This window comes from Odocoileus virginianus, chromosome 11 (genome assembly GCF_023699985.2).
Source record: "Odocoileus virginianus isolate 20LAN1187 ecotype Illinois chromosome 11, Ovbor_1.2, whole genome shotgun sequence".
Taxonomy (NCBI): domain Eukaryota; kingdom Metazoa; phylum Chordata; class Mammalia; order Artiodactyla; family Cervidae; genus Odocoileus; species Odocoileus virginianus.
Genome location: NC_069684.1, coordinates 35,511,066 through 35,535,021, shown reverse-complemented (window position 1 = coordinate 35,535,021; position 23,956 = coordinate 35,511,066). Strand labels below are relative to the sequence as shown.

At 54.6% G+C, this 23,956-nt stretch overlaps 2 protein-coding genes across 8 annotated transcripts in view; one reads left to right on the top strand and one right to left on the bottom strand.

Annotated features, from left to right (window-relative positions):
* Positions 1-5,766, top strand: part of CLSTN1 (calsyntenin 1) — a 77,593-nt gene extending 71,827 nt beyond the window's left edge. For all 4 annotated transcript variants that reach the window (XM_070474256.1, XM_070474254.1, XM_070474255.1 and 1 more), the window contains 7 exons: positions 405-553; positions 1,020-1,246; positions 1,792-1,962; positions 2,192-2,337; positions 3,359-3,494; positions 3,774-3,958; positions 4,246-5,766. In XM_070474256.1, the coding sequence (XP_070330357.1) occupies positions 405-553; positions 1,020-1,246; positions 1,792-1,962; positions 2,192-2,337; positions 3,359-3,494; positions 3,774-3,958; positions 4,246-4,440 (1,209 nt within the window). In that variant the 3' untranslated portion in view covers positions 4,441-5,766. The remainder of the gene's footprint in view (positions 1-404; positions 554-1,019; positions 1,247-1,791; positions 1,963-2,191; positions 2,338-3,358; positions 3,495-3,773; positions 3,959-4,245) is intronic.
* Positions 5,767-5,854: 88 nt separating this feature from the next.
* The window catches only part of PIK3CD (phosphatidylinositol-4,5-bisphosphate 3-kinase catalytic subunit delta), a 61,511-nt gene continuing 43,409 nt past the window's right edge, over positions 5,855-23,956 (bottom strand). For 2 of the 4 annotated variants that reach the window (XM_020887321.2, XM_020887414.2), the window contains exons 2-23: positions 20,076-20,248; positions 17,446-17,674; positions 17,098-17,327; positions 16,501-16,680; positions 16,034-16,183; positions 15,483-15,572; positions 14,293-14,514; positions 13,535-13,631; positions 13,311-13,441; positions 12,772-12,822; positions 12,522-12,689; positions 12,210-12,331; positions 11,868-12,011; positions 11,598-11,697; positions 11,249-11,427; positions 11,049-11,161; positions 10,752-10,830; positions 9,838-10,005; positions 8,950-9,073; positions 8,656-8,801; positions 8,274-8,406; positions 5,855-7,610 (exon numbers count right to left, since the gene is read on the bottom strand). In XM_020887321.2, the coding sequence (XP_020742980.1) occupies positions 7,473-7,610; positions 8,274-8,406; positions 8,656-8,801; positions 8,950-9,073; positions 9,838-10,005; positions 10,752-10,830; positions 11,049-11,161; positions 11,249-11,427; positions 11,598-11,697; positions 11,868-12,011; positions 12,210-12,331; positions 12,522-12,689; positions 12,772-12,822; positions 13,311-13,441; positions 13,535-13,631; positions 14,293-14,514; positions 15,483-15,572; positions 16,034-16,183; positions 16,501-16,680; positions 17,098-17,327; positions 17,446-17,674; positions 20,076-20,216 (3,135 nt within the window). In that variant the 5' untranslated portion in view covers positions 20,217-20,248 and the 3' untranslated portion in view covers positions 5,855-7,472. Of the gene's footprint in view, positions 7,611-8,273; positions 8,407-8,655; positions 8,802-8,949; positions 9,074-9,837; positions 10,006-10,751; positions 10,831-11,048; positions 11,162-11,248; positions 11,428-11,597; positions 11,698-11,867; positions 12,012-12,209; positions 12,332-12,521; positions 12,690-12,771; positions 12,823-13,310; positions 13,442-13,534; positions 13,632-14,292; positions 14,515-15,147; positions 15,295-15,482; positions 15,573-16,033; positions 16,184-16,500; positions 16,681-17,097; positions 17,328-17,445; positions 17,675-20,075; positions 20,249-23,956 lie in introns of those variants that run through there. The other 2 variants (XM_020887565.2, XM_070474252.1) reach the window with 2 other exon arrangements.

Sequence of the window (23,956 nt, the reverse complement as noted above, 5' to 3'; positions counted from 1 at the left end):
CCACATGGTTTGTTTCTCTAGCAACCAGTCCCCATCCAGAAACTATCTAGGGCTCCACCAAGAGTCACCTCATTAAGGGAAACTCTGGGGTGGTTGAAAGGGGCTTAATCAGGAATAACAAAAGATGCTTCTATCCCTCAGGAAATTCCAAGAGTTTTAGGAGGTCTGTGCTAGGGACAAAGACCAAACATTTTTTTTCTTCTTATATCACAGATCTGTTTTGCACCTTCAATATTTACTTCACGTTGTGGGGTCATGGTCACTGGAATTCTACACGCTTTTCTTCTCCTAAGTCACCAGTTCACATCAGTCCCAAGCTAATTCTCTTTGTCAGCGCGTTCATGGTTTTACCTCCTTGCAGACAGAACCTTACTCCTCTTCTGTCTGTTTTGGTGCCATTTCAGATCCAGGCCAACCCTAGTCAGTCGATGTTGACCTTGGAGGGAGAGGACGTGGGGGAGCTTGATAAGGCCATGCAGCACATTTCCTACCTTAATTCACGACAGTTCCCCACCCCAGGGATCCGAAGACTCAAAATCACCAGCACAGTCAAGTAGGTGCTGATTTGTTAGCAGTAAATCTTGTTTTTCTTTGCTCAGTGACCCTTGAGAAGAAAATGTGTGCATTTAAGTTTTTTAGGACAAACCAGCCTCCCTTCTGTAAGCTTATGGTCACTCATTACCAGAAACTTTGAGTGATGTTTGGAAGCACATTCTGGGAGTGGCCAGCGTCTTGTCCCCCACGTGGTTGTGGAATCCTGCCTGCGCACCTCCGAGCACTCTCGTGTGGCCTGAGGTGTGTGTGTGTGTGTGTGTGTGTGTGTGTGTGTGTGTGTGTTGTGCTCAGTCACGTCCAACTCTTTGCCACCCCATGGACTGTGGCCCGCCAGGCTCCTCTGTCCATGGGATTCTCCAGGCAAGAATACTGGAGTGACCCTGTGACAGTTCCTCCTCCTGGAGTGTGGCCTGAGAAGCCGTCTCTTCGAGCCCTGACCCTCCCCTCCCCTTCCTTGTTGACAGGTGTTCTAACGAGGCCACCTGCATCTCCGTCCCCCCGGTGGACGGCTACGTGATGGTTTTGCAGCCAGAAGAGCCCAAGATCAGTCTGAGCGGCATCCACCATTTTGCTCGAGCGGCTTCTGAGTTTGAAAGCTCAGAGGGGGTCTTCCTCTTCCCCGAGCTTCGGATCATCAGCACCATCACGAGAGAAGTGGAGCCCGAAGGGGAAGGGGATGAGGACCCGACAGGTGATATTCCAGAACGGTTGGCCCTGCCTCAGCTCGAAACTGTGCAGCTGAAACCCCACTGCGGCTGCCAGGAGAAAGTCACGGCCCTTTTCCTTTGTGATTTTGGAAACTTGAATGTTTCTGTGCTGTTTTGGGTTTGCTTCTAGAATCTGACTGTGGGCTGGAGCTCCTTCTGATGTTTGGAAACCCACTTATTGGGGGGGGTGGTTCTTTGATCTTTTTCCAGCTTGATGTCAGAGTCTGGGATAGATCTTGGGGGTTGAGAGGATGGAGACCAGGGCAGGGGATGCAGTTGGGGGATGCTCCTGCTGGCTGGCAGTCCCAGCAGGACAGACCGCTCCCTATTCTCAGGCCTTCTGACTGTTCTTTCAGTCCTCTTTAGATGCATAAAACACCCCCAATTCTTGAAAGTGACTTTCCCATACCTCCATCCATGGTCCCTAAAAGGGCTCTGTGAGTTTGAGGATGAGCAGGCGGGCCGTTGCTGTGACCCCCCTCCCCAGGCTCCGCGGCCTCTGATATTTCCAGTTGGGCTATTTTTGCAGTTCAAGAGTCACTGGTGTCGGAGGAGATTGTACATGACTTGGACACCTGTGAGGTCACAGTGGAGGGAGAAGAACTGAATGGAGAGCAGGAGAGCTTGGAGGTGGATGCAGCCCGCCTGCAGCAGAAGGGCATCGAAATGAGCAGCTCTGACGTGGGTGTGGTCTTCACAGGTGGGAAGAGTGACATCTAGGAGCTGTCCTCCCAGCTCAAAACCTGGAGGGAGCCCTGGAGGGGGCGGGAAGGGAGAGTGTTGACTGGGCCGATGGCACACGCCCTTCTGTAGGGGGAAATACCCCGCAGTTGGACAGCCAGGCATGGCTGAGTGCCTTGGGAACCGCCTGCGTTTGCCTGTGGCCTGTGTTCCTGACCTCTGTACTGCCGTCTCCTCCTCACCCACAGGTGTTGACACCATGGCCAACTACGAGGAGATCTTACACCTCCTGCGCTATCGGAACTGGCACACCAGGTCCTTGCTTGACCGCAAGTTCAAGCTTGTCTGCTCTGAGCTGAATGGTCGCTATGTCAGCAACGAGTTCCAGGTGGAGGTGAGAGCCGGGCTCTACAGAGAAAGGCCAGTGGCGTGGTGACTGAGCACTCCACTCACGACCCTGATGTTTGCAAATGCTGATTTCCAGAGCATTTGTAGGGATCACTGTTGGGGTTCTTTGGGGGGCTGGGTCACCTTTTCCAGTCGGGGGGGCTGCTCCAGGCTAGACCTGCACAGGTTTGGGGATGACAGGTTGTGTGTGAGGTGAGCTGGGATCCAGCATGGTGCCCCCTTCACAGTCCCGCTCAGCCCGAGACTTGGAGGGGCCTTGGAGGGCGGTGGTCAGGATCAAGTGGTGTTTGATACCTTGGCCTGAGGAGCAAGGGTGTGTCTTGAGATTTGACACTGCTTTCGAAGGAGCAGTGCCCAGGAGCCAGAGGTTTTCTGCAGAGGCCTGGCCCTGCTGGGAGTGAATGCTCTGCCCAGGGCAGGACCACCTTTCGAGGAACGTGGTCGTCGTGACTCTGGCCCAGGTGGCCAGGGGGCATGTGGCCCCTCTGACCTGTCTAGTGTCAGTCAGAGCTTCTGTGCCCCAGAGGAATGAACCAGAAGTTATTCTCAGCAGTTGAACACTTGCACTGTGACCCCACAGCCCCAGAATTAGACTCACGAGGCTGAGGAGTCCATGAGGGTATTCTTTGAGCTGAGGGTAGTGGATTTGAAAGATAAGAGAGCCTGTGATTTGTGTTCTTCCATGTGGCTGTGATTTTAAGAAAAGAGGGACATGGTCTGTGCCCAGGCTTCTCAGATGACATGGGGTAAAGGGCCATTGGTGGTGCTGGGCCTTTTCCTCCAGCCTGTTGTGGATGAATTATTTTATCAGGCACAATAAAAATGAGTTATTAAAGAGCAGGCCTTTTCTTGGCTGTGTGACAACATCAGGTCATTACAACACCCTCCTTGGCTTCTTCTGTCCTTTTCTCCACCCGCCAGCACCCATCCAGGGCCCACTTTGGTGGTGCTGGTCAAGTGCATGTCCATTCCCCAGACACATCCAGGCTGCCTTTCCATTTCTGCAGGTGAATGTCATCCACACGGCCAACCCAATGGAACACGCCAGCCACATAGCTGCCCAGCCACAGTTCGTCCACCCCGAGCACCGCTCCTTCATTGACCTCTCGGGTCACAACCTGGCCAACCCCCACCCGTTTGCAGGTAGGACTGTGCTGCCCTGCCCTGACTCCTGCTGTAAGCTTGGCGCCCGCTTCCCCCCTGGCTCAGAACAGTCACTAGCCAGCCCAGCTTTTAGTCCCCAAAACATAAGGAAACTGGAGCACAGACAAGGCAGCAAGGGACCAAACCCCTGCACTGAGCCTTTTCTCAGAGGTCTGTCTGTTCCCGAGGGGCTGATGGAGCCAGCAGTAGGGAGGCCCAGGGCACACGGGCCCAGGACGGGTCCTGTCATCACAGCCGTCCTGTCTCCTCTCACCCCAGTCGTGCCCAGCACTGCCACCGTCGTCATCGTGGTGTGCGTCAGCTTCCTGGTTTTCATGATCATCCTGGGGGTGTTCCGGATCCGGGCCGCACACCAGAGAACCATGCGGGACCAGGACACCGGGAAAGAGAACGAGATGGACTGGGACGACTCCGCCCTGACCATCACCGTGAACCCCATGGAGGTAGGTGTGGGGCCCCGGGGAGGCTCATCCACCCCCCCACCCCCACCGCCGACGTTCCTGTGCTCTGTGTGGTCCTTACCACGACCCTGCCGTTAAAGTGAGGCCTGTGGGTCCTGATATGGGTCCTGTTCACACTGTGGGTGGTGACCAGAGCTTTGTTTCCCTTTGTCTGCGGTGAGGCTCCTTCCAGCCTAGTCCAGCCCCTCTGGCCGGGTTGTGGGATGTGACTCCCAGCAGGGGTGGGGGCTGGATTCAGCACCCGGTCTGTTGGGTCGTCCCTTTGTCAGACGTACGAGGACCAGCATAGCAGTGAGGAGGAAGGGGAGGAGGAGGAAGAGGAGAGCGAGGACGGGGACGAGGAGGACGACATCACCAGCGCCGAGTCGGAGAGCAGTGAGGAGGACGAGGGGGAGCATGGGGACCCGCAGACCGCGAACCGGCAGCAGCAGCTGGAGTGGGATGACTCCACCCTCAGCTACTGAGCACCCCGTCCCCCACCACCCCGTCTTCCTTCCTGCTTCCGGAGACTCTGCTGCCATCGCTGCCCACCCCCAGGGTCCATGATGTACAAAGTCATTCTGGCCAGTAGGTCTGCAGACCCTCCCCGCCGCCAATCTCCACCCTGCTTGGTGTGTAGGCCCGTAGGCTCCCTCCCCGCCACCTGCCTTCCTCCCGCTCGCCGGATCGCTCTTAAGTTATGTGAGGAGCTGACGCTTGCTCAACTCCAGAAAAGCTGCAGTGACTGGACTCCTTGACAAAGGGTTAGAATTGCTCACTCCCACCTGGTAATCCTTCTTTTTTTTAAAGTTTTTATTTTTCCACACTAGTGCATGTATAAAATGGCAGAATGGGGCTAATATGTAGATGATAAACTGACTTTTTAATATTTTGTAAATAAATTGGGATTCCTCGTGTCTTTTGTGCTAGTGTAACCCAGGGCTGGGTGCAAAGTGAAGTGGAGACACTGAGCGTGGGAGGGACTGAGGCCCCCCGACCCGCACCCCCCACCCCCACCCAGGACCAGGAGAGACGGGCACAGAACTGTGCTTGCTGCCTGGCAGGAGGGGACTGGGCAGGGACCCCTCTTCAGAGGCTGGAAAAGGTCAGGTCTTTTCTTTGGGATGCTACCCATTTCTGATTTGGCAGAGGGCTGAGGGGAGCTGGGGTCCTGGCTGTGTGTACTCGCTTCTCTGAGGACCAGCAGCTCACACAGGTGCAGCTTGGGGTCCATACTGAATAGATGTAGTTTTCCTTGCTGGTGAGAGTGCATGTTGACCATCCAGATGGTGCAGACCCTCTAACCACTTGGTTTGGAGACAGCAACAGGCCTGGGGGAATCCATACTCAGAACCTTGCTGAAATGATGCCCAGTGGCCGGAGGGCAGCACTCCATTCCCAAGCAGCTGCTGTGCCCCCTCCTCCCAGAGCCCGCCCCGGGGATACAACCCACGCCCAGTAGGTGGTGAAAGGAGAACACAGCAGTCAGGAGCTAAAACCCCTACAGCACTTGGTTTTTAATGTACATGTAAAATTTTAGATTTCTAAAACCGGGGGAAAATAATTTTGAACACTACGCTGTGATCATAACCGCTAGTCTCGAGGACACTGCCAGCTGTCCCGTGTCACATGTGGCCACCCCTCCATGTACTGTCACTGTAGCTGCTCTGTTTAGACCGTGGGTAGACGCTAATGCGGAGACAGGACCGTTCTCGCGCTGTCTGTAGCGGCCGTGGTACCACTTTTCAGATGTGTATATTGACAATAGGTCAGAAAGTGTATACATACAATAAAGTCTGGTTCTAACTCCAGCAGGCTAGCGGCTTTTTGTTGGTCTCATTTTCATTTGAATCGTACATTCCCTTGGTTTCTTTCTGAGCCAAGAACATAACATACAAAGGCTTTTATTTCTTTTAATCTGTTTTTACCTCTCACTTCAAGGTTTCAGACTACTGGTCTGAACCTTCATCAGTTATGTCAAACTCACCTTCCACATACAGAAACATCAAATGGTTTTTAAAAAAAAAAAAAACATAGAAAATAGTCTTTTCGCTGGGCACACAGGCCATGTACCCAAACCAAACATTGCTGTGTATACACAGTGTGCTGTCCATGCCAGGAAGCACAGACTTGTTTAAATAAATAAACAGAAAGATGTACACTCAGCTTTTCCTATTCCCAGATAGGTGAGGTGGGTCTGATGAATTCAGCACTTAGTTGGGAACCAGGGTCTGGTCAGCGGAGCTCTGTGGGTGGCATGGATTGCTACGGCTGGTGCCACTCAGCCACTTCTAATGAACAGAGAAACAAACTAGTACCCCAGGCTCTTCTGGAGGCTGTGCGCTTGGGCTGTTGAGAGGGCAGTTACCTCTGGCACTGCTGAGCCTTGGAAGGCCTTTGAGAGGTAAGTGGTGTCACCCTGTGGGTCCCCAGTAGGCTGCTGATTCCATTACCCCCACCCGTGGGCTGCTGGAAACCCAGATTCTCAGCCCTGTCTTCAGAGTTGGCTCCAGAAGGCTGACAGAGGCCCAGAGACCTGCATTCCTGGAGCTCCTCAGATGTACCCAAGGCTGAGCCTGAGTCGTTCTCTGGCTAACTACTGTCTGAGGAAAAGATGCCCCCACACCCCTGACTCATGCCTCTGCTACCTAGGTCCTCAGAGCCGAGTCTCAACAGTGAGTGTTTCGGAGAGGAGATAGGTCTTTCACTACCTAAAACCTGCTTCAGGTGGAGGGAGTTTACACAAATTGCACAATTGCACCAGCTTGCCTCTTGATCCATGACCAGGGTGAGCTCAGGGAAGCTCCCGTCTTTCTGACGTGGCTTGAGAACCAGTGTGCACTCTACCTGATGGGGGTTGGGGCCATCCCCCCACCCTCACCCCGAGCTATAGAGGTCAGTAAGTAGTTGGGCTACTTTTTTTTTCTTACCCGCAAACAAAATCGCTTTACAGCAGAGATGAGAATTCCCGTAACCAGAAGTACCCTCCCTGAATGTGGAGGGCACCCAGGCTGCCTCTGGGAGCTGCCCAGAACTCAGTCTAATGGAGAGCACGCAGGTGGAGGTGGTGAGCAGGCATGGGCGCCTTGTCTGGACCGCCAGGCACGGACACATGTGCAGTGCACTGGGAGCCTGGGGAGGAGGCAGCCCCCGTGCGGGAGAGAGGAGTCTTGGCTGGCTCCAGATCCACCAGCTGGAAGACTTGAGGTTACAGACCGTCGGCAAGATGCAGCCTGAGGTGTGCGGCTCACAGTGTCTTCCCATCAAAGCCCAAGGCTCTGACGGACACAAGGAGGACAGCGCCCGCCCCCATTCTAGGGTGCATTTCTATGTATGGCTGTTCAGTTCCTGAAACATTTCAAGTCATAAATAAATAACCAGTGTAAACAAAAGGCAGTCGTGTAGGTTCTTTCCCAAGGATGCAGTCCAGCCTTTTGGCCCTGGAGGGTGGCTGAGGGTGCTCGGCTCCCAAGACTGACAGTTTGCTCGTCTCCGGGCGCAGGGCTGGGAGGGGTTATTATTGCCTGTTATCTTTGGACACGTTGTGGGCCAGCCAGTTCACTTTGGTTTTCCAGCTCTCCCGGAGGGCTTCATTAAACTTCACTCGGAAGTGCTTCAGAGCCTCCTCCTCTGTTTTCCCCAGTGCCAGAGAATCCTGGGGCAAAACCGAAGGAGTGGGTATCCCCCTGAGGGGCTGGGCCCTGCTCAACAGGAACCCCTGCCCCCCTTCACCTCTGCCCTCTCTGGGCAGGTAACACCCCCTCCTCACAGAGGAGTCAGGAGAGCACCCCCCAACATCTCCCCGGGGAAGAGGTTCTTCCTTCTGACCCCAAACCAAGGCAGCCCCCTGACCATCCTCAAAATAAGATGTCAGCTTGTGCCAGGAGGTCTTGGCCCCAAAGCCCCATGTGGACAGAGGACCTGGCCTTCTCCACTGGAAGCTGGCCGGGGGAGGAAGCAGGGGAGCAGCTTTGCCCCGGGAACTGGGCACCAAAGAGAACAACAGGAGCTTTGGCCCCACCGCCCTTCACTCCCCACCCCAGAGTCACAAACTGAAAAGACACAGGAAGGAAAAATATCTTTTAACCACAGAGGGAACCCTCCCGTGCAAGTGGAAACACCCTCAGCCTGCGGAGGACAGGCAGGTGGGCCAAAGGAGGTACCGGCAGAACACAGGCTAATGCCGTCTGCTTCCTGCCAGATCTGGGTCCCAGATCAATGGGCCTTGTGGGTCCATCACACCTGGGGGTTGGGGGGGCCTCAGGAAGTCTGGGGCTCCCTGGTCTCCTGACCGCTGGGGCCCTGCCCTGGCCTTTACCTTGAGATACTGGATGTCTTTGGAGCAGCTGAGCTCAGGCAGGCCCGCCGCCCGCATCAGGGCAAAGAGGTGGAGGAAAAGGAGCCCATGGCGCCGCAGGATGGTGTAGGCCCGCTCACAGTAGCCCCGGAACCTGCAGGGAGAGGCCGGGGAGGGGGCTTTGGGTCCTTCTGGCCACTTCCACTCCAGCCAGCCAGCCAGCCAGCCGGCTGGCCCACCCTGGCCCCAGAAAGAGCCATGCACACAAAGCCCCAGCTTCCTCTAACCCACTCCCAGCACTGTCCCCTCCAGGGGTGATCTGAGAGCTGAGGCCCATCATCCCTGCACTCGGCCTGGGGCCCCTAGCACCACGGGGCATCTAGGGGGTCTGAGGCACTCCCACCTTTCAAACTTCTCACTATTATTTGTCTTCCCCTGCTGGATCACGTGGACAAAGTCATAGGTGAGGATGAATGGGACCCGCTCACGGTTGATTCCAAACTTGGTCTTGAAATTCCCCAGAAAGTGGCCGAAATCAATGTGGAACAGCTGAGGGGAGGGGAAAGCAAAGACTGAAAAGGAGTCAGAAAGCAGGGTGCCTGGCCCAGAGGAGCTGGGAGGGCTTGGAGGAGGTTCTGCCAGTAGCTCCGTGCAGAGCAGAAAGGCCAGGGCTTGGGGCCGGCCAACAGGCACCCACCTGCCCGTTCTCTCGGATCATGATGTTGTCGCTGTGGCGATCGCCAATGCCCAGCACATAGGTGGCCACACAGTAGCCAGCACAGGAGAGGGTGAACTCCTCAATGGCTCGATCCAGGGCCTCCCTGGGGGGTGGGGAAGGAAAGCATGGCCATGCCACTTTGCAGCTTCTTCTAAGTCCTTGTCCCCTTCCCTCTACTCTGGCCTTGTGACTTGCTTGCACTAATGGAACATGGAGGAAGTGATGCTGGGCTCATTCTGGAGCCGGGTCCTTAAGGCACCTTACAGCTCCCGAACCTTCCTCACTGCCACAGAGGGCAGCTAAGACAAGAGCGAGAGGCCATGTGGAGAGAGGCCCCAGATGCGCCCTGCTCCAGGCAGATCAAGCTACCTGATGAGCTCAGCTGCCTGAGTGATTCCAGCAGAAGAACCACTCAGCCGAACCAGCTCAAGTTGCAGATCTGTGATTTAAAGGCTCCTAAAGTTTGGAGGGGGCAACGCTTCCCAGGTGGTGCTAGAGGTAAAAAAACTGCCTGCCAATGCAGGAGACATAAGATCCCCAGGTCGGGAAGATCCCTGGAGAAGAGTATGGCAATCCACTCCAGTATTCTCGCCTGGAGAATCCCATGGACAGAGGAGCCTGGTGCAGACATGACTGAAGTGACTTAGCAGCGGCAGCTGCAAAGTTCAGAGAGGTTCTTACATGGCAGTAACTAACCTATACCTGTGAGAACAGGGACCTGCCCCACCCCTCAACAGTTTCTATGGGATGGTCCTCGGCTGAGCAAGAAGCTCCAGAGACTGTCACAGGCCCTTCTCCTTGCCTTTGATTCCCAAACTCCACTCCTTGGGAAGGAGAGGCTGTCTGTTCTGAGGGCCCAAAACCTACCCAGGGTTCTTGGACTTGAGCCAGTTGAGCAGAGCATCCTTATTGAAGGCAGCCGTGGCCGCCATGTTGCTCTTGTTCAGCTGGATGTTGGCAATGGTGTCCGAGTGAAGCACCACCTCGATGAGGCCTGTGCGGTCCCCAGTGGAGAGGCAGCCGTAGGGGGTCATCCTAGCCGGGTGGGAGGAGGGGCAGGCAGACATAGTGGTCAAGGGCTGTCCCAAGGGCTGCTTGACCCTGAGGAGCTTAACCCACAAAAACCAAAGGAGATACTACTCAAGTTGCTGAAAAAGAGAAGGTGCTGTGGAGGAGCCCTTGACTCCCAGTGCTCCAGGGAAAGTTCCTTAGAGAGGTCATACCAGAACCCAAGATGCAGAGAGGAAAAGTCAGCACTTTGGCCAAGTCCATGTTTGTTCAAAAAGAAAAATCCCAGTGACTGGATGGAGAAGATGGAGCAAAAAGCCAGGGATGCTGGGGGCAAAGGAAACCATAGAGAGAGACAGGTGCCAAGGGCCAGGGTTGGCATTCTCTATCCTCATCCTACAGCCCTATTGCCTCCCTGACCCCGAGTTTTAAACTGGTCCTTCTGGGTGGTTCAGTGGTAAAGAATCCGCCTATCAATACAGGAGACAGGGGTTCGATCCCTGGGTCGGGAAGATCCCTTAAAGGGGGAAATGGCAACCCATTCCAGTATTCTTGCCTGGAAATCCCATGGACAGAGGAGCCTGGTGGGCTACGGGGTCACAAAAGAGTTGAACATGACTTAGTGACTAAACAAAAACAGCAAAATTCTTCTTAGACCAGCCAGTCTTATTTCAGGTTGAGGCAATCATGTCAGCTTTGACAGGGGACCCCGGCAACGGGATACAGTCCTAGGCCTGGCACAGGCACACGTGGATGACCGGAAGGCCTCTCACCTCAGGTCCAAGCCCTCCTGCTTCCACAGAATGTCCATGAGCTGGATCATCTGCAGGGTCAGCATGTCCTGGCGGAGGTCTGCACAGTTGCCCCGGGGAGGAACAGCATGAGTTTTCAGTGGGTTCACCAATCCCAGCCACGTCCAGGCCCCCGAGTCCCAGGACTCTGTCTTTTCCTCAGCTCACCTTCCAGGAGTCCTCCGCCCCCAGCAGGGTCCCCCTCCCCACCCAGGGCAGTATGGCAGGGTGTGTGGAAGCCTTGGCCTCCCAGGTCCTCCCTGGGGCCCGCCTGCTCACCATCCCCATTCTTAAAGATGATGCCCACAGCGCCATCGCTGCCCGCCTCCTCGTTGCTGTACATGACCCACAGGGGCTTCATCTTGGAGTCCATGAAGGTGCACTGCTCCACGCTGCGGGGCAGACAGCAGTGAGCAGCGGGCCCTCCCCAAGGCCTGGGGCTGGGGGACGGGAGGCCCTGGCTGGGGCCTGGGACTTACCAGACTTCAGCCAGCAGGGTGCTGGGGTCGAGTGGGGACTGCAAGTGGGACAGAGCCTCCAGGTAGGTCTCCTGGCGCATGCACAGGTGCATCAGCTCCTTGGTCTGGGGCTTGGTGGTCTTCTGGGAGCTCACTTTGACAACGTCGTTCAGGGCCTTCAGTTTGCTCAGTGCTTCCCCCTGGCCGGGAGGATGGGAGGGTGTCGTGGGTGGACTGGGAGGAGCAGGCTCCGAGCCCCTGCCTGGCCCACCGGGTTCTACAGCGATGGGGCGTGGAGCTACTCTGCCTGGAGGCGGAGCCCAGGCGAGGTCGTGGAGTGCAGTCAGGGTTGTGAGGTGCCGCGCCTCACCTGCTTCATCAGCACCTTCATGTGGTGGGTGCTGCCCCGGCAGTAGGCTTCCATGATGAGGCCGAAGCGCAGGGACACCGACGGCACGTGCATCTCAGAGCTGGGGGGAGGAACCCAGGGCTGAGCCTCTCCTGGCGCGGCCACACAGCCCCTCCCAGCCCCATAGGACCCGGCTGCCAAGGACACCCGGGCCGGCCAGCTGGTGGGAAACGCGAGGCCAGCAGGCAAGAGGCCCCTCCTCCCCGTGGCCTTGCAGGTGAGTCCAGCTACCGGAGGTGCCAGAAGAGGAAGTGGCCGATCCTGCGATTGGCCAGGGCCCGGTCCAGCAGGAATTTGGTCAGCTCGCAGTCGAGGTAGGACTCGTACTTGAGCACCTGCACCAGCTGCAGCAGGTACTGGAAAAGCTCGTCGTCCCTGCAGAGAAGGGAGGCCGGCTGGGGCCCGGAGCTCCGCGGCTTGGGAGAGGGTCTGCGGCTGGCGAGGGGGCAGGGCTGGGACGGGAGGCCGGCCTCACCGAAGCAGGCCCCTAGGAAAGGTCCCCACCCGGTGCCTAGGCCCCGGGGGGTGGGAGCACAGCTGCCCTCTGAGGATGAGGAATTCCGCGGGACTCACGTCAGTTTCCGCAGGGACTTGATGGCAAAGGAGCCCACGTGGCGGTCGGGGAAGCTGAAGTCTAGCAACTCCAGGGCGCTCAGGACTGGCAGTTCAGGCCAGGAGCAGAGCAGGTAGAGCATCTGGAGGAGGATGCGACCGGTCAGGGGGCAGGGACGCGGGCTACGTCTGGCTCCAGGCTCCGCCCCGCCCCCTGCCAGCCCCGCCCTACCCGCCTCCGCCCCGTCCCGCCCCTGCCAACCCCGCCCTTCCCGGGTTCCGCCCCTCCCATCCCGGGCGCTGCCCCATTCCGGCCCCGCCCCCGTCGCCCACCTGGGCCACGTCCTCGTGTTTGTTCCACTTAGTGACCAGCAGCAGCCGGGCTAGGGCCTCGGGAAAGTGCTCCTGGATCTCGTGCCGCATCTTCCACACCAGGTCCTTCTCATGCTCATACAGTTCCCCGGAGCCCCGGCGCTCCAGGATCTCCCGCAGCTGTAGCTGCTGAGGGGCACAGCGGAGTGGGGGGGCAGTGGTGAGGGCTGCAGCCAGGTCCACACCTCACCGCCCACGGCCCCCAGCTCACCTCCTCCTCCGTGAAGCGTCCGTGCTCTCCGAGCCGCCCCAGCTCCAGGATCTGCAAGAGTGACCCTGGTATCAGCAGCGCCCCTGGGGCCTGGGAGAGCCTGTGGGGGGGCCCTGGGAGTCGGTGTCAACCCCTTGGCACTGCTGACTTTGTGGCGAGTGACCCTCAATGGTGGGGATCATCCCGCGCACTACAGGGCATTTAGCGACATCCCTGGCCTCCACCCATGACATGCCAGGAGCATCTTCCCAGCTAGGTGCAATAACCAAAATTGTCTCTGGACATTGCCAGAAGTCCCATGGGAAGCCAAGTGGCCCCGGTTAAGAACCACCACTCTAGGGCACATGAGGACTCCAGACAGTCAAGGAAGCCCTCAAAAGTGTGTGGGGACACAGTCCCCAGCCCTGGGCAATTCACAGGGTGCGGGGGATCATGACCTGGGTGCCCCAGAGGCAGGGTGGGGACAGCTCATCTTTAGCCTTGAGGTTTCTAGGCAGGGTGAGTCCTGGACCCCAAATGGCGAGGACCCCCTCACTGACCTTGTCCAGGGAAGGGTAGTATACAGGGTGAGGGGCCACCTCGGGGAGAAAGATGACCAGGGCGGCCGCACTCTCAGTGTTGGGGTTACTCCGCACGGTGCCACAGGGGTTCAGTAGCTCCCCTTTCTCATCTGGACACAGGGACAGACAGAGTTGCAAGGGGAATGCCGCCATGTCTGGGTGCACCCCACCCCCCCCACCGCCCCCTCCTGGCCTGGGCCCACCTGGGACAGAGGGCCACATGTAGAGACAGCGCTCGCCCGTCTTCAGCTGGTCCTTGTAGTCAAACAGCATGAGGTTGGCCCAGGCAATGGGGCAGTCCTGGGAAAGAAGCCAGGTGGGTCAGGGCCAGCCGCCCCAAAGGCCTCCGTTTGCTCAACAGCAGGATGGTTCCAGTCAGGCCATGCTGCCCTGCCCTCACCCAGACTCCCTATGCAGCAGCCAGCAGGGTCAGCCACACTGGTTTCCTACTGCTCCAGGACACATCCCACCCTCGGTTTCTTGAGAAAGCCTCACACAGAACATAGCAGCTCCGGAGAGCCGGCCCGGGTCAACTACCAGTGAGTCAGAGCAGCTCGGTGGCCAGTCACAGCCTGGTCCTGCTGACTCAGTGCTCAACCACCCCTCCATCCCCAGCTGGCTGCTGACGCAGGCTCCCTGCTCCCTGGGAGGACACTGCGATTTTCCTTCCACCCCAGGGAGAGGCCTCCGGGTTCCCTCAAGGATCAAAGGCCCAGGTCTAGATATCCCAAGCACTCCTGCTCATAAGCCCAGGATTCCAGCACCATCACACAGCAGGGGGGCAGGGGGTGGCCAGTGGGGCGATGGGGAGGAGGAGGACGGGGTCAGCAGGCCCACCCAGACCCCATTCCCAGGATGTGTGCGTGCCAGCTGGGATGCTGGGGACAGATGGGCAGCAGCCCCAGGGGGCTGCAGGACAAGGCCGGACCAGCAGGGAGTGACTCCCACACGCTCCACCCACCGCCTTCTTGGACTTCTTCTTGGTGGAGCGGGCCTTCTTGGCCTTCTCGATCACGGCGTAAAGTGCGAAGCAGAGCCGGGCCATGCGGGGCAGGTCACAGACGTTGATGTCAAACTCCAGCCGCTGCTTCCACACGGGCTCTGAGCACACGCTCACCTCCGAGCTGGACACCGTCTTGCATAGCGTCTCGTTGCCGTGGAAGAGCCCAGCCTGCACCACCAGCTGGGGAAAGGGCACACAGGTGACTGGTGGTAGAGGCCAGGCCCCTTCTCCCCCTGTGTGCTCCTTTCCCCCTAAGGCTGGAATCTCCTCCTCATTTCAAGTGGGCCTGAACCTCCCCCACCAGGTGCTTGAAGGTGGGCCAGATAAGGGATGACTGGCTGCCTCAGGGGGAATGAGTGATGGGGAGGGGAGGGTGGCATGGGCGACTCCCCACTGACTGTGAGACCCCGGGGCAGGTTGCTGCTCTGCTTTGGGCCTCAGTTTCCCTATGGGGGCTCAGGGACCAGGGGCACCTCTTGGTCAAGCGCCCAAGAATTGTATGAGTCCCTCTAGACAGGGAAGGATTTAATGCCCCAGCACACCCTGCCCTGTGTCCTCCAGCTCTGCCCTCACCCCCCAGTCAGAAAGCTGCCTCCACGCACCCTTCTGTGATTCGTCTACAGGAAACCAGACCTGCCTTGTGTGTGAAACTACCCCAGCCAGAAAGTGCTCCCCAAAGAGCCCTGGCTTCGTTGAGCCTGGGTTTCCCATTCTGCAAATGGGATGAGAAAACCTGCACCTCACAGACCATCTTGAGGCCAGAGGAGGCGGGCGTGTGAATGACTCAGAAATGGGCCTGGCCCCCTGGCTCACCGGAGCGGCTCCTCTTCTGTGTCCATCACCTCCCAGGCTCCACATCCCTGGGCTGGGCCAGGCCCCACCACCTCCACTAAAGTCAATACCCAGAACTCACTGGGCCTGGTTTCTGCGAATCGGCCTCTCTGGCCAGCCGGCCCGCCCCCCTCCCCCTTTCCTGTTTTGAAGCTGCTCACAACCACCCCAGGCAGGGATGCTGGGTAATGTGGTCAGGTGGCTTTCGTGTGACCCCCCTCCCTTCTTCCTCTGCCACCCCTTCAGGCCACAGCCACCGTGTTTTTGCAAAAAACACACACTGCCTGTGCCCTTCCCGGCCAGGAGCCCGCCCTTACCTTCATCCGCTCGTCAGCATTCACTTTGCTGCCCTGGATCAGCTCGATGTAGAAAGGCTGCTCCAGGGACCAGAGGGACATGGAGGAGGGCTGGGCAGGGTTGGGGGGAGAATCGGGGAGTTAAGGCAGAGGAATTCAGAGAAGGCTGATGAGGCCTGTGGCCGCTGGGGATGGGGTGAGGGTGTTGCAGGTTTACAGCCATGTTCGGTACCTGCCCACAGCGCCATCCTTTACCAGAAAACCTGCCGCAGGGACACCCCCACGGCCCCAAGGCCCCCGAACACTGCAGGGCACACAGTCCTGCCTACAGGGCAGGAAGCAGGAGCAGCAGGAAGAGAGGGCAGCTGGAGAGCCAGGCCTGAAGGCTGCCCTGGGACATCCAGACAGGCCCCCAACCCAGCTCAAAGGCCCAATTCTCAATCCTGAGCAATCAAAAGCCATGGGACCGGGCAGGAGACCGCTGGCCCACAGTGTTGCCCAATAGGCTTCAGGGTTGGACCACAGGTGGGAGGAAGGGCTGGCGGGGAGGGTAAGAGCAGGGTGCCGCTCACCTTCTTCATGGGGATGGGGGGCGGTTTGGTGCGTGGCTTCTGGACTTGGGGGGCAGGGTTGCTCTGCTCGTCCCGCATGGCGAGGATGGAGGAGGAGTGCACCATAGTCAGGTGGGGGGTCAGTCCGCTGTGCAGGCAGCTGCAGATGTACTGAGATGGGGGCACAGGGTGAGCGGCTCCAACTGTTCCCTGGCCCACTGGCTACCTGGGGACCTGCCCCCCCCCCCCCACGCTGACCACTCATGCCAGGCCTCCTGGGGTGGGATCTCTCCTCTGGCCCTTCCTGTCTCTGCCTACCTCCCTTGCTCATGAGGAGAGCCAGTCCAGCGTGGGGACACTCTCACTGTGACCCCCAAGGTCTGCCTTGCTGGGCTCAAGAGGGGCTGAGGAGCAGCTCCCCCACCCCACCCTCCACTCTGGCAAGGGCTGCGGGAGCCCAGGAATCCCTCCCGGCGCCCAGCCCTCACCTGGAACTGGCAGAGGGGGTAGCTGCCGTACAGGTACTCGTGTTTGCCGTTCACCTGCAGCGTGTAGTCCTCAGGCTGCTCCACCAGCGGCTGCCGGAACACCGTGGCCTTCTTTCGGAGGGCGCAGGCCATCAGTGCCAGGGGCACATCCTTGGTGGACACCTGGAAGGTGAAGCTCTCCTAGGAGGAGGAGGGAGGGTCAGCCATCCACACCTGCAGGGAGCTCACGGGGCACAGGGGCGCACGTGGGGTGGGGGGCGGTGTGTGTGGCCCATCTGCATGTATTAGGCACACCCTACCCCCCAACTGTAAGCTCTGTGAGGGCAGCCTCTGATGACGGCACGTGGCCAACATCAGGAAATATCTGTTGGATACATGAGCGGACCGAGGACCAAAGCCATCTGGTCACTCTGCCTCTTGCAATTCGCCTGGTGGGACGTTTGGCTGACCCCTCCAGTGCAATAGATACCCCACAAATACCACGCAATGTTGTTGGAAAGAGGGTGGATCTGGAAGGCTGGTGGGGGACTGGGAGTCTCGTAGGGGGACTGGGCAGCCTGCCTGCAGCACACCGGGCAGGCAGGAGCCTCAGCTCACCTCGCTGCCCTCAAACTTGACATTGACCAGGAGGGCCCGATTGGGGACGCGCAGGGTGCCCGGCCCCCAGCTCCGCGCTGAGGGCTCCAACTGCAGAGGGAAGCTGTACTGCAGCCAGGCCTCCCAGCCCAGCTGCTGCCTGCGGGCAGCCGCCTCCTCGCAGAACTGGCGCATCTTGCCTCGGAAGTCATTCACCTCCGGGTCTTGCAAAGAGTCAAACTCGTGGAGGCCTGAGAGGTGAGGGAGCCAGGTCAGCGCCAGGATGAGGGGCGGGGCGGGGCCGGGGGGACAGGGGCAGGCCCGGCCGAGGGAGGACCGCCCGGCCCCAACAGGGCCCCAACAGGGCACCTTTGCCGATGAGCAGGCTGATCTGCGAGTTGATGAGCTTCTTCACGCGGTCACCCTCGCGGGCCACCAGCCTCAGGACGGGCAGGAAGGGCTGGATGTCACAGAGCCGCCGCTGCTCGTCCTCCAGCTCCTGCTGCTCTGCCGTTTGGTTGACGCAGGTGAACACGTAGGCCTCAGGGTCACTGAGCATGTGGAAGAGCGGCTCATACTGGGCGCGGTGCCATAACACCTGGGAGGACAGTGGCCCGTCAGCCCCGTCCCTAAGGTGGGCGGGGCCGTGGGCGGGGCCACAGGGAGCCCAGGGCTGGTGGGCTGACAAGTGGGGGCAAAGGCAAGGTCCCAGGACCACTACCCTCTCCACGCCTCGATCACTGACCACAGGGTTAGGGTCCACTGGGTCATTAGGAGTCGCCGATCCTGCCCTTCTATGAAGGGGGCCAGGTAGGTGCTAACATCTGGAGCTGAGAGCGGGTCCTCTGGTCTCCCCTAGGCTACGCTGAGAGATGGCCAGCCCGACATGACCTCCAGGCACCCAGCTAATCGCTCTGGAGCTCATCACCCTCATCTTTCAACTCCGGCCACTAATTCAGAAAAGTTTAACACAATGAGGGGACCCTAAACGCCTCTGCGTGGAGGTGTCCCCAGGGCGTCATTTTAGTGCAAAGGCGCTCACCGCTGAGTTACAGAAAAGACGGAAAAGGGGAAAACGGCCCTATTTTTCTTCCAGGGGGTTTGGATAATTATGTTCCATCAATGTAAAGGGACAGGTGTAAATGGAACATAAGGATACCTGTACCAAGGGCAAACAGGACTCCAAGATACAGCATTCAGTGGGGAGAAACCCCAAGCTGTAGAACAGTGAATGTCATTCAACCCCATTCCCATAAAAACAATAAAAAATGTAATTATTACTACTAAAATAATAATTTTATTATTAAAATAAAATAAATAATAATTTTATTATTCCCATAAAAACAATAAATGAGTGTATTAGAGTAATTAATAATTACTGTAGACCAGGACTTGGCAAGCTACTGTTTGCCAGCTTATTGGAAGACAGCCACTCTGGTTCACTCACACGCCATCTATGGCTGCTGCCACCCCAGACAGAAGAACTGAGTAGTCGAGACAAACACCATATGGCCAGCAAAGCCCAGGATATTTACTATCTGGTCCCTGGTATAAATAAAAATATTAAGAAACTGAAATTGAATTGGGATATGAGGTGAGACTGCAGGGACTGATATGTTTTAGATTTCTGTGGTGCTGGAATTTTACTAATGTGTCTGCAGTACTGGAATTTTAATAATACGCATGTATAGCTCTGTAAGCAGAAAAATATGATTCACTTTAAAATGATATTTACATAAGGTTAATAACATGAAAAAGATGTTATAATGTTAACGCAGAAAAAGAATATAAAAATTCATAAAGAGAATATGAATCACAAATCACAAAAAAACACTATATAGAAAAGAAAACAGGAAATAGCTTAAGTGTTAACTGTGGTTGTCTCATATGGTTGGATCATGGGTAATTCTTTTCCTTCTAACTTTTTCTTATTCTCCTAAATTTCAGTATGTCCATATACTTTTGAAAAGGAAAAAAAGAAATTTATTTTTTAAAGAAACACCCAGAGGGACTTCCTTGGTGGTCCAGGGGCTAAGACTCCATGCTCCCAATGCAGGGGGCCCAGGTTCCATCCCTGGTCAGGGAACTAGAACCTGCATGCCACAACTAAGAGCCAGTATTAAAAAAAAGAAAGAAAGAAACACCCAGGAAGGGAAGGTTTAAAAAAATAAAACAAAACTCAAGGATGGTTCATTGCATCTCTCCTTTTTTTTTTTTTGCTCCCCAGTGTTTTCAAATCCGGGGCTAAGGCCTTGTCCTCTGACATGACCCGTGAAGTCCCACCCTTTGAAAGTGGGATAAGCCCTTGAAAAGGTCACAAGACACTATCTACCAAATACCATCCAGATGTTTTATCCTTTGACTCAGCAATCCACCATGAAAATGATTCAATAAAGCCAAAAACTATTTCCAAAGATGCTGTTGACTATGACAACAGCTCTGAAGACAAAAGACCAGTGAAACTCTTAAGTGGCCATGGATGGGCTGTGGTTTCAAACATGAGGGCAGAGTCATGGAGAGAATGAAAGGCCCCCCTGGGAACCAGCACCCTGGAGCTTTCACGAGAATCTAGGGAGGGACAACATGGCAGCCCACTGTGGTATTCTTGCCTGAGAAATCCCAGGGACAGAGGAGCCTGTTGGCCCCCAGTCCTTGGGGGCCATTAAGAGTCAGATACGACTGAGCACCCATGCACGCAACATGCAATGATAAGGGCAGGGGCTGAATTTGGAAACAGGTAGATTCTAACTGCAGGTTTTAAAGAATTCTTGCACATTATTTTTATCTTTTAATTTTTTTTTCGGCCACACTTTGAGGATTGCAGGATCTGAGCCCAGGCCCCAGACAGAGAAAGCTCGGAGTCCTAACCACTGGACCTCAAGGGAATTCCCATGTCTTTTAAAATTCATAGCAGAGGATCTCAAATCTCAAACTGCGAGACTTTTTCTGTCTCTCTGAGTTCCAAGCTCTGAGGACTAGTTTTAAGGTCAAGATCGTACCTTCTTGATAGTGCTGAGGTTGGCATTTCGGGACACAGGGAAGTTCAGATAGACCCCTGTGGGCAGCAAGAAATCAACTGCCACGTTCTGATTCTCCTCCTTGGTCCAGAATTCCATGGGGCAGTCAACCCCGGGGGGCATCCTGCTTTTTCACTTCTCAGATACCAGTCGTCCTGCAAAGGAAGCGAAGCATTGTGAGGCTCTCAGGTGTGCTGAGTGAGTCCTTTAAAAGGACCCTTTGAAAACATGAAGTCAGGACCTCTGCCAGCAGGAAGCTCTGGATGGAGTCCCAGCCAGGAGGTGGCCTGTGGCTCCTGCGGCCCCAGGTCACTGTCTAGGCTGAGTGGCCTCTCATCACAGGCAGGCACTGTGTCTGCCTCCCTCACGGCAGTGCCTCCAGTTTAAGACACCAACAGGACTTCCTGGAGTAGGAAATGGAAACCCAGTCCAGTATTCTTGCCTGGAGAATCCCATGAACAGAGGAGCCTGGTAGGCTACAGTCCATAGGGTTTCGAAGAGTCAGACACAACTGAGCAGGTACACAGGACTTCCCTGGTGGCCCAGAGGTTAAGAACTGCCTACCAGTAGAGGGGACATGGGTTCGATCCCTGGTCTGGGAAAATCGCATATGCTGCATGGCAGCTGAGCCCATGTGCAACTACTGAGCCCATGCACGCTAGAGCCTGTGCTCTCCAATAAGAGAAGCCACTGTGATGAGAAGCCTGTGCACTGCCCCCGCTCTCTGCAACAAATTGAGAAAACCTGTGTGCAGCAACGAAAACCCAGCACAGCCCAAAACAAACAAATAAATAAAAATTATGAAAAGACACCAACAAACCCATGCCAAATCATTTTTCTCAAGAACACATACATGGGAGACCTCACCATGGCTGCTAGCTGGCAAAGATGGAAAATGGCAGGATCACTGGGCAGACAACCCTGGATTTGAGAAGGACCGAAGACTAAAGTTCTTTGAAATTTTACGACCAGAAACCAGACCAGAAACCAAGCAGCTTTGACCATCAAACAAGTTGTTGCAATATCTTGAAGTGAAGTGAAAATTGCTCAGTTACGGTTGATTCTTTGCGACCCCATGGACCGTAGCCCACCAGACTCCTCTGTCCATGGAATTCTCCAGGCAAGAATACTGGAGTGGGTTGCCATGCCCTTCTCCAGGGATCTTCCTGATCCAGGGATCAAATCCAGGTCTCCCGCTTTGCAGGCAGATTCTTTACTATTTGAGCTACTGGGGAAACCATACCAAACTCCCTCTCCAGCAAGTAACAAAATGTTACAGACACAATTAGAGGTCTCTGAGTCTCTACCCTGATCTGGTTACCACCACCTGGATTCTGGTTGTTTACAGTTTCCATGCATGTTTTTATCCTTTTATTAGACTAAAATGTATCCACAAATGAGTCCTAATATTTTCCATGCTTTCCAAGCATTGTATGATTAGTGAGCCTTCTGCACCTTGCTTTTGCCACCCAGCATTGCAACCTAGATTTCTGCATGCTGATACAAGTAACTCTAGTTCATTCATTTTAACTCCTGGGTGATTTTTCACTGTGTAAATAAACCACAATTTATTTCCTCCCCTCTTCTTTTGTTAAGGAACTTCAAGGTTTGTGTCTATTTATTTGGTTATTACATATTATGCTACACTGTATATTCTTGCACACATCTCCTTGTGTACAAGTGAGAGTCTTGGTGAATGTTCTCTAAGAAAAATATAATTTGAGCTACATGTGTAATGTAAAAGTTAACTTTTTAAAAAAGTAAAAAGACACAAATAAACTTAAGTTAGTAATCTATTTTATTTAACCCACTATATCAAAACTATGGGGCTTCCCAGGTGGCACCATTGGTAAAGAATCCACTTGCCAATATAGGAGACACAAGAGACATGGGTTCCATCCCTGGGTTGGGAAGAGCCCCTGGAGGAGGAAATGGCAACCTGCTCCAGTATTCTTGCCTGGAAAATTCCATGGACAGAGGAGTCCATGGGGTTGCAAAGGGTCAGACACGATTGAGTGACTGATTATGCATGCATCCAAACTACGGTCATTTCAATGTTATCAGTATAGAAAAATTACTAAGATAGTTTACCTTTCTTTGGTATTAAGTGTTTGAAATCTGAAGTGTATTTTACACTCACAGCACAATTTGGACAGTAGGTTTTCATAAGAAATATTTCATCTGTATGCAGATTTCATGCAACTTACAGGTTAAAACCCCACCTGCAATGCGGGAGACCTGGGTTTGATCCCTGGGTTGGGAAGATCTCCTGGAGAAGGGAATAGCTACCCACTCCAGTATTCTGGCCTGGAGAATTCCATGGACTATATAGTCCATGGGGTTGCAAAGAGTTGGACACGACTGAGCAACTTTCACTTTCACAGGTTAAAAAAGTAGGCTCATTGACTCAAGTTGTTCCAAGTATACTTAAGTTTTTCAATAACTGAATCAAGTATGAATTCTTACATTTAAATGAATTAAATAAAATGTTTAAAAATTCCATTCCTGACTTACACTCTCCACATTTCAAATGTTCAAGAAAGACACGTGGCTGGTGGCTGCCATATTGTATAGCACAGGTAATGGGTAGAAGCCCAAGAGGGGAATTGTCAGATCATAAGTATAATCTGTGACAAGGGGTAACCACATCTTTAACTTTGTAATCTCCATATCTTAGTTAGCACTTGGCATTGTTCAATTTTCTCATTTCTGACAAGCTGGTGGGCACAAAATGCTCTCGTTTTAATTTGCATTTCTCTAATTATCCATAAAATGTTTACCTTCTGCAAATAACAGGCTTATAAACGTTTCCCTTTTTTGTCTGTTGCTATTGTTGTTCATTAGAAAAGACCCTGATGCTGGGAAATATTGAGGGCAAGAGGAGAAGGGGACGACAGAGGATGAGATGGTTAGATAGCATCACTGACTCAATGGACATGAGTTTGAGCAAACTCCAGGAGATAGTGAAGGACAGGGAAGCCTGGAGTGCTGCAGTTCATGGGATTGGACACGACTTAGCAACTGAGCAACAAATTGTTGTTTAGTACCTAAGTTGTATCTGACTCTTTTGTGACCCTATGGACTGTAACCTGCCAGGATCCTCTGTCCAGCGGTTTCACAGGCAAGAACAGTGGAGGGGGTTGCCATTTCCCTCTTCAGGGGATCTTCCTGACCCAGGGATCGAACCCACGTCTCCTGCATTGGCAGGTGGATTCTTTACAGTCTGAACCACCAGGGAAGCCCTGGGGTTGTCTTCTGCTTACTGGTTTGTAGGGTTTCTTTCTATTCTTTAGATTCCGTTCTTTAATTGCTTGAATGAGTTGAGAATATCTTCTAATTTGAGTCATCTTTTCATTTTACTTATGTGTCTTTTTAAGGAGTAGAAGTTTTGAATGTTGATGTAGTCAAATCTTTTTCCTTCATGTTTTATAAATTTTATCCTTTAAACAAATACTTCCTTACCCTAAGGTCACATCCGCTGAGATTGAAATGACTTTAAAAATAGCTGCAAGGAAATGCTTAGTTTGAGAGAGATGTTCTTCTGGGGGCTCTGCCACTGGGGCCCAGGCCTCACTCTTGGTTAGATGTAGAAGCTGCCCTGAGCAGCAGGACCAAGCGTGCGCTACCATGTCACCACTGTTGGGATCCACTTCCTCTGATTGTAAAACCACATCCTACTCTGGGTTCCTCTTTCTGAGAATGGCCAGGCCAAAGGCATTTTTTTTTTGTTTTTTTTAATTATTCAAAATGTGGAGGATCATCAGAAATTCTGGAAAAATCCATTTACAATGGTTTGGCTGAGCTTCGGAAGTCAGGAGCATTTTTGACCACTCGATCCTGAGGTTGAGATGAGCACCTGGGGC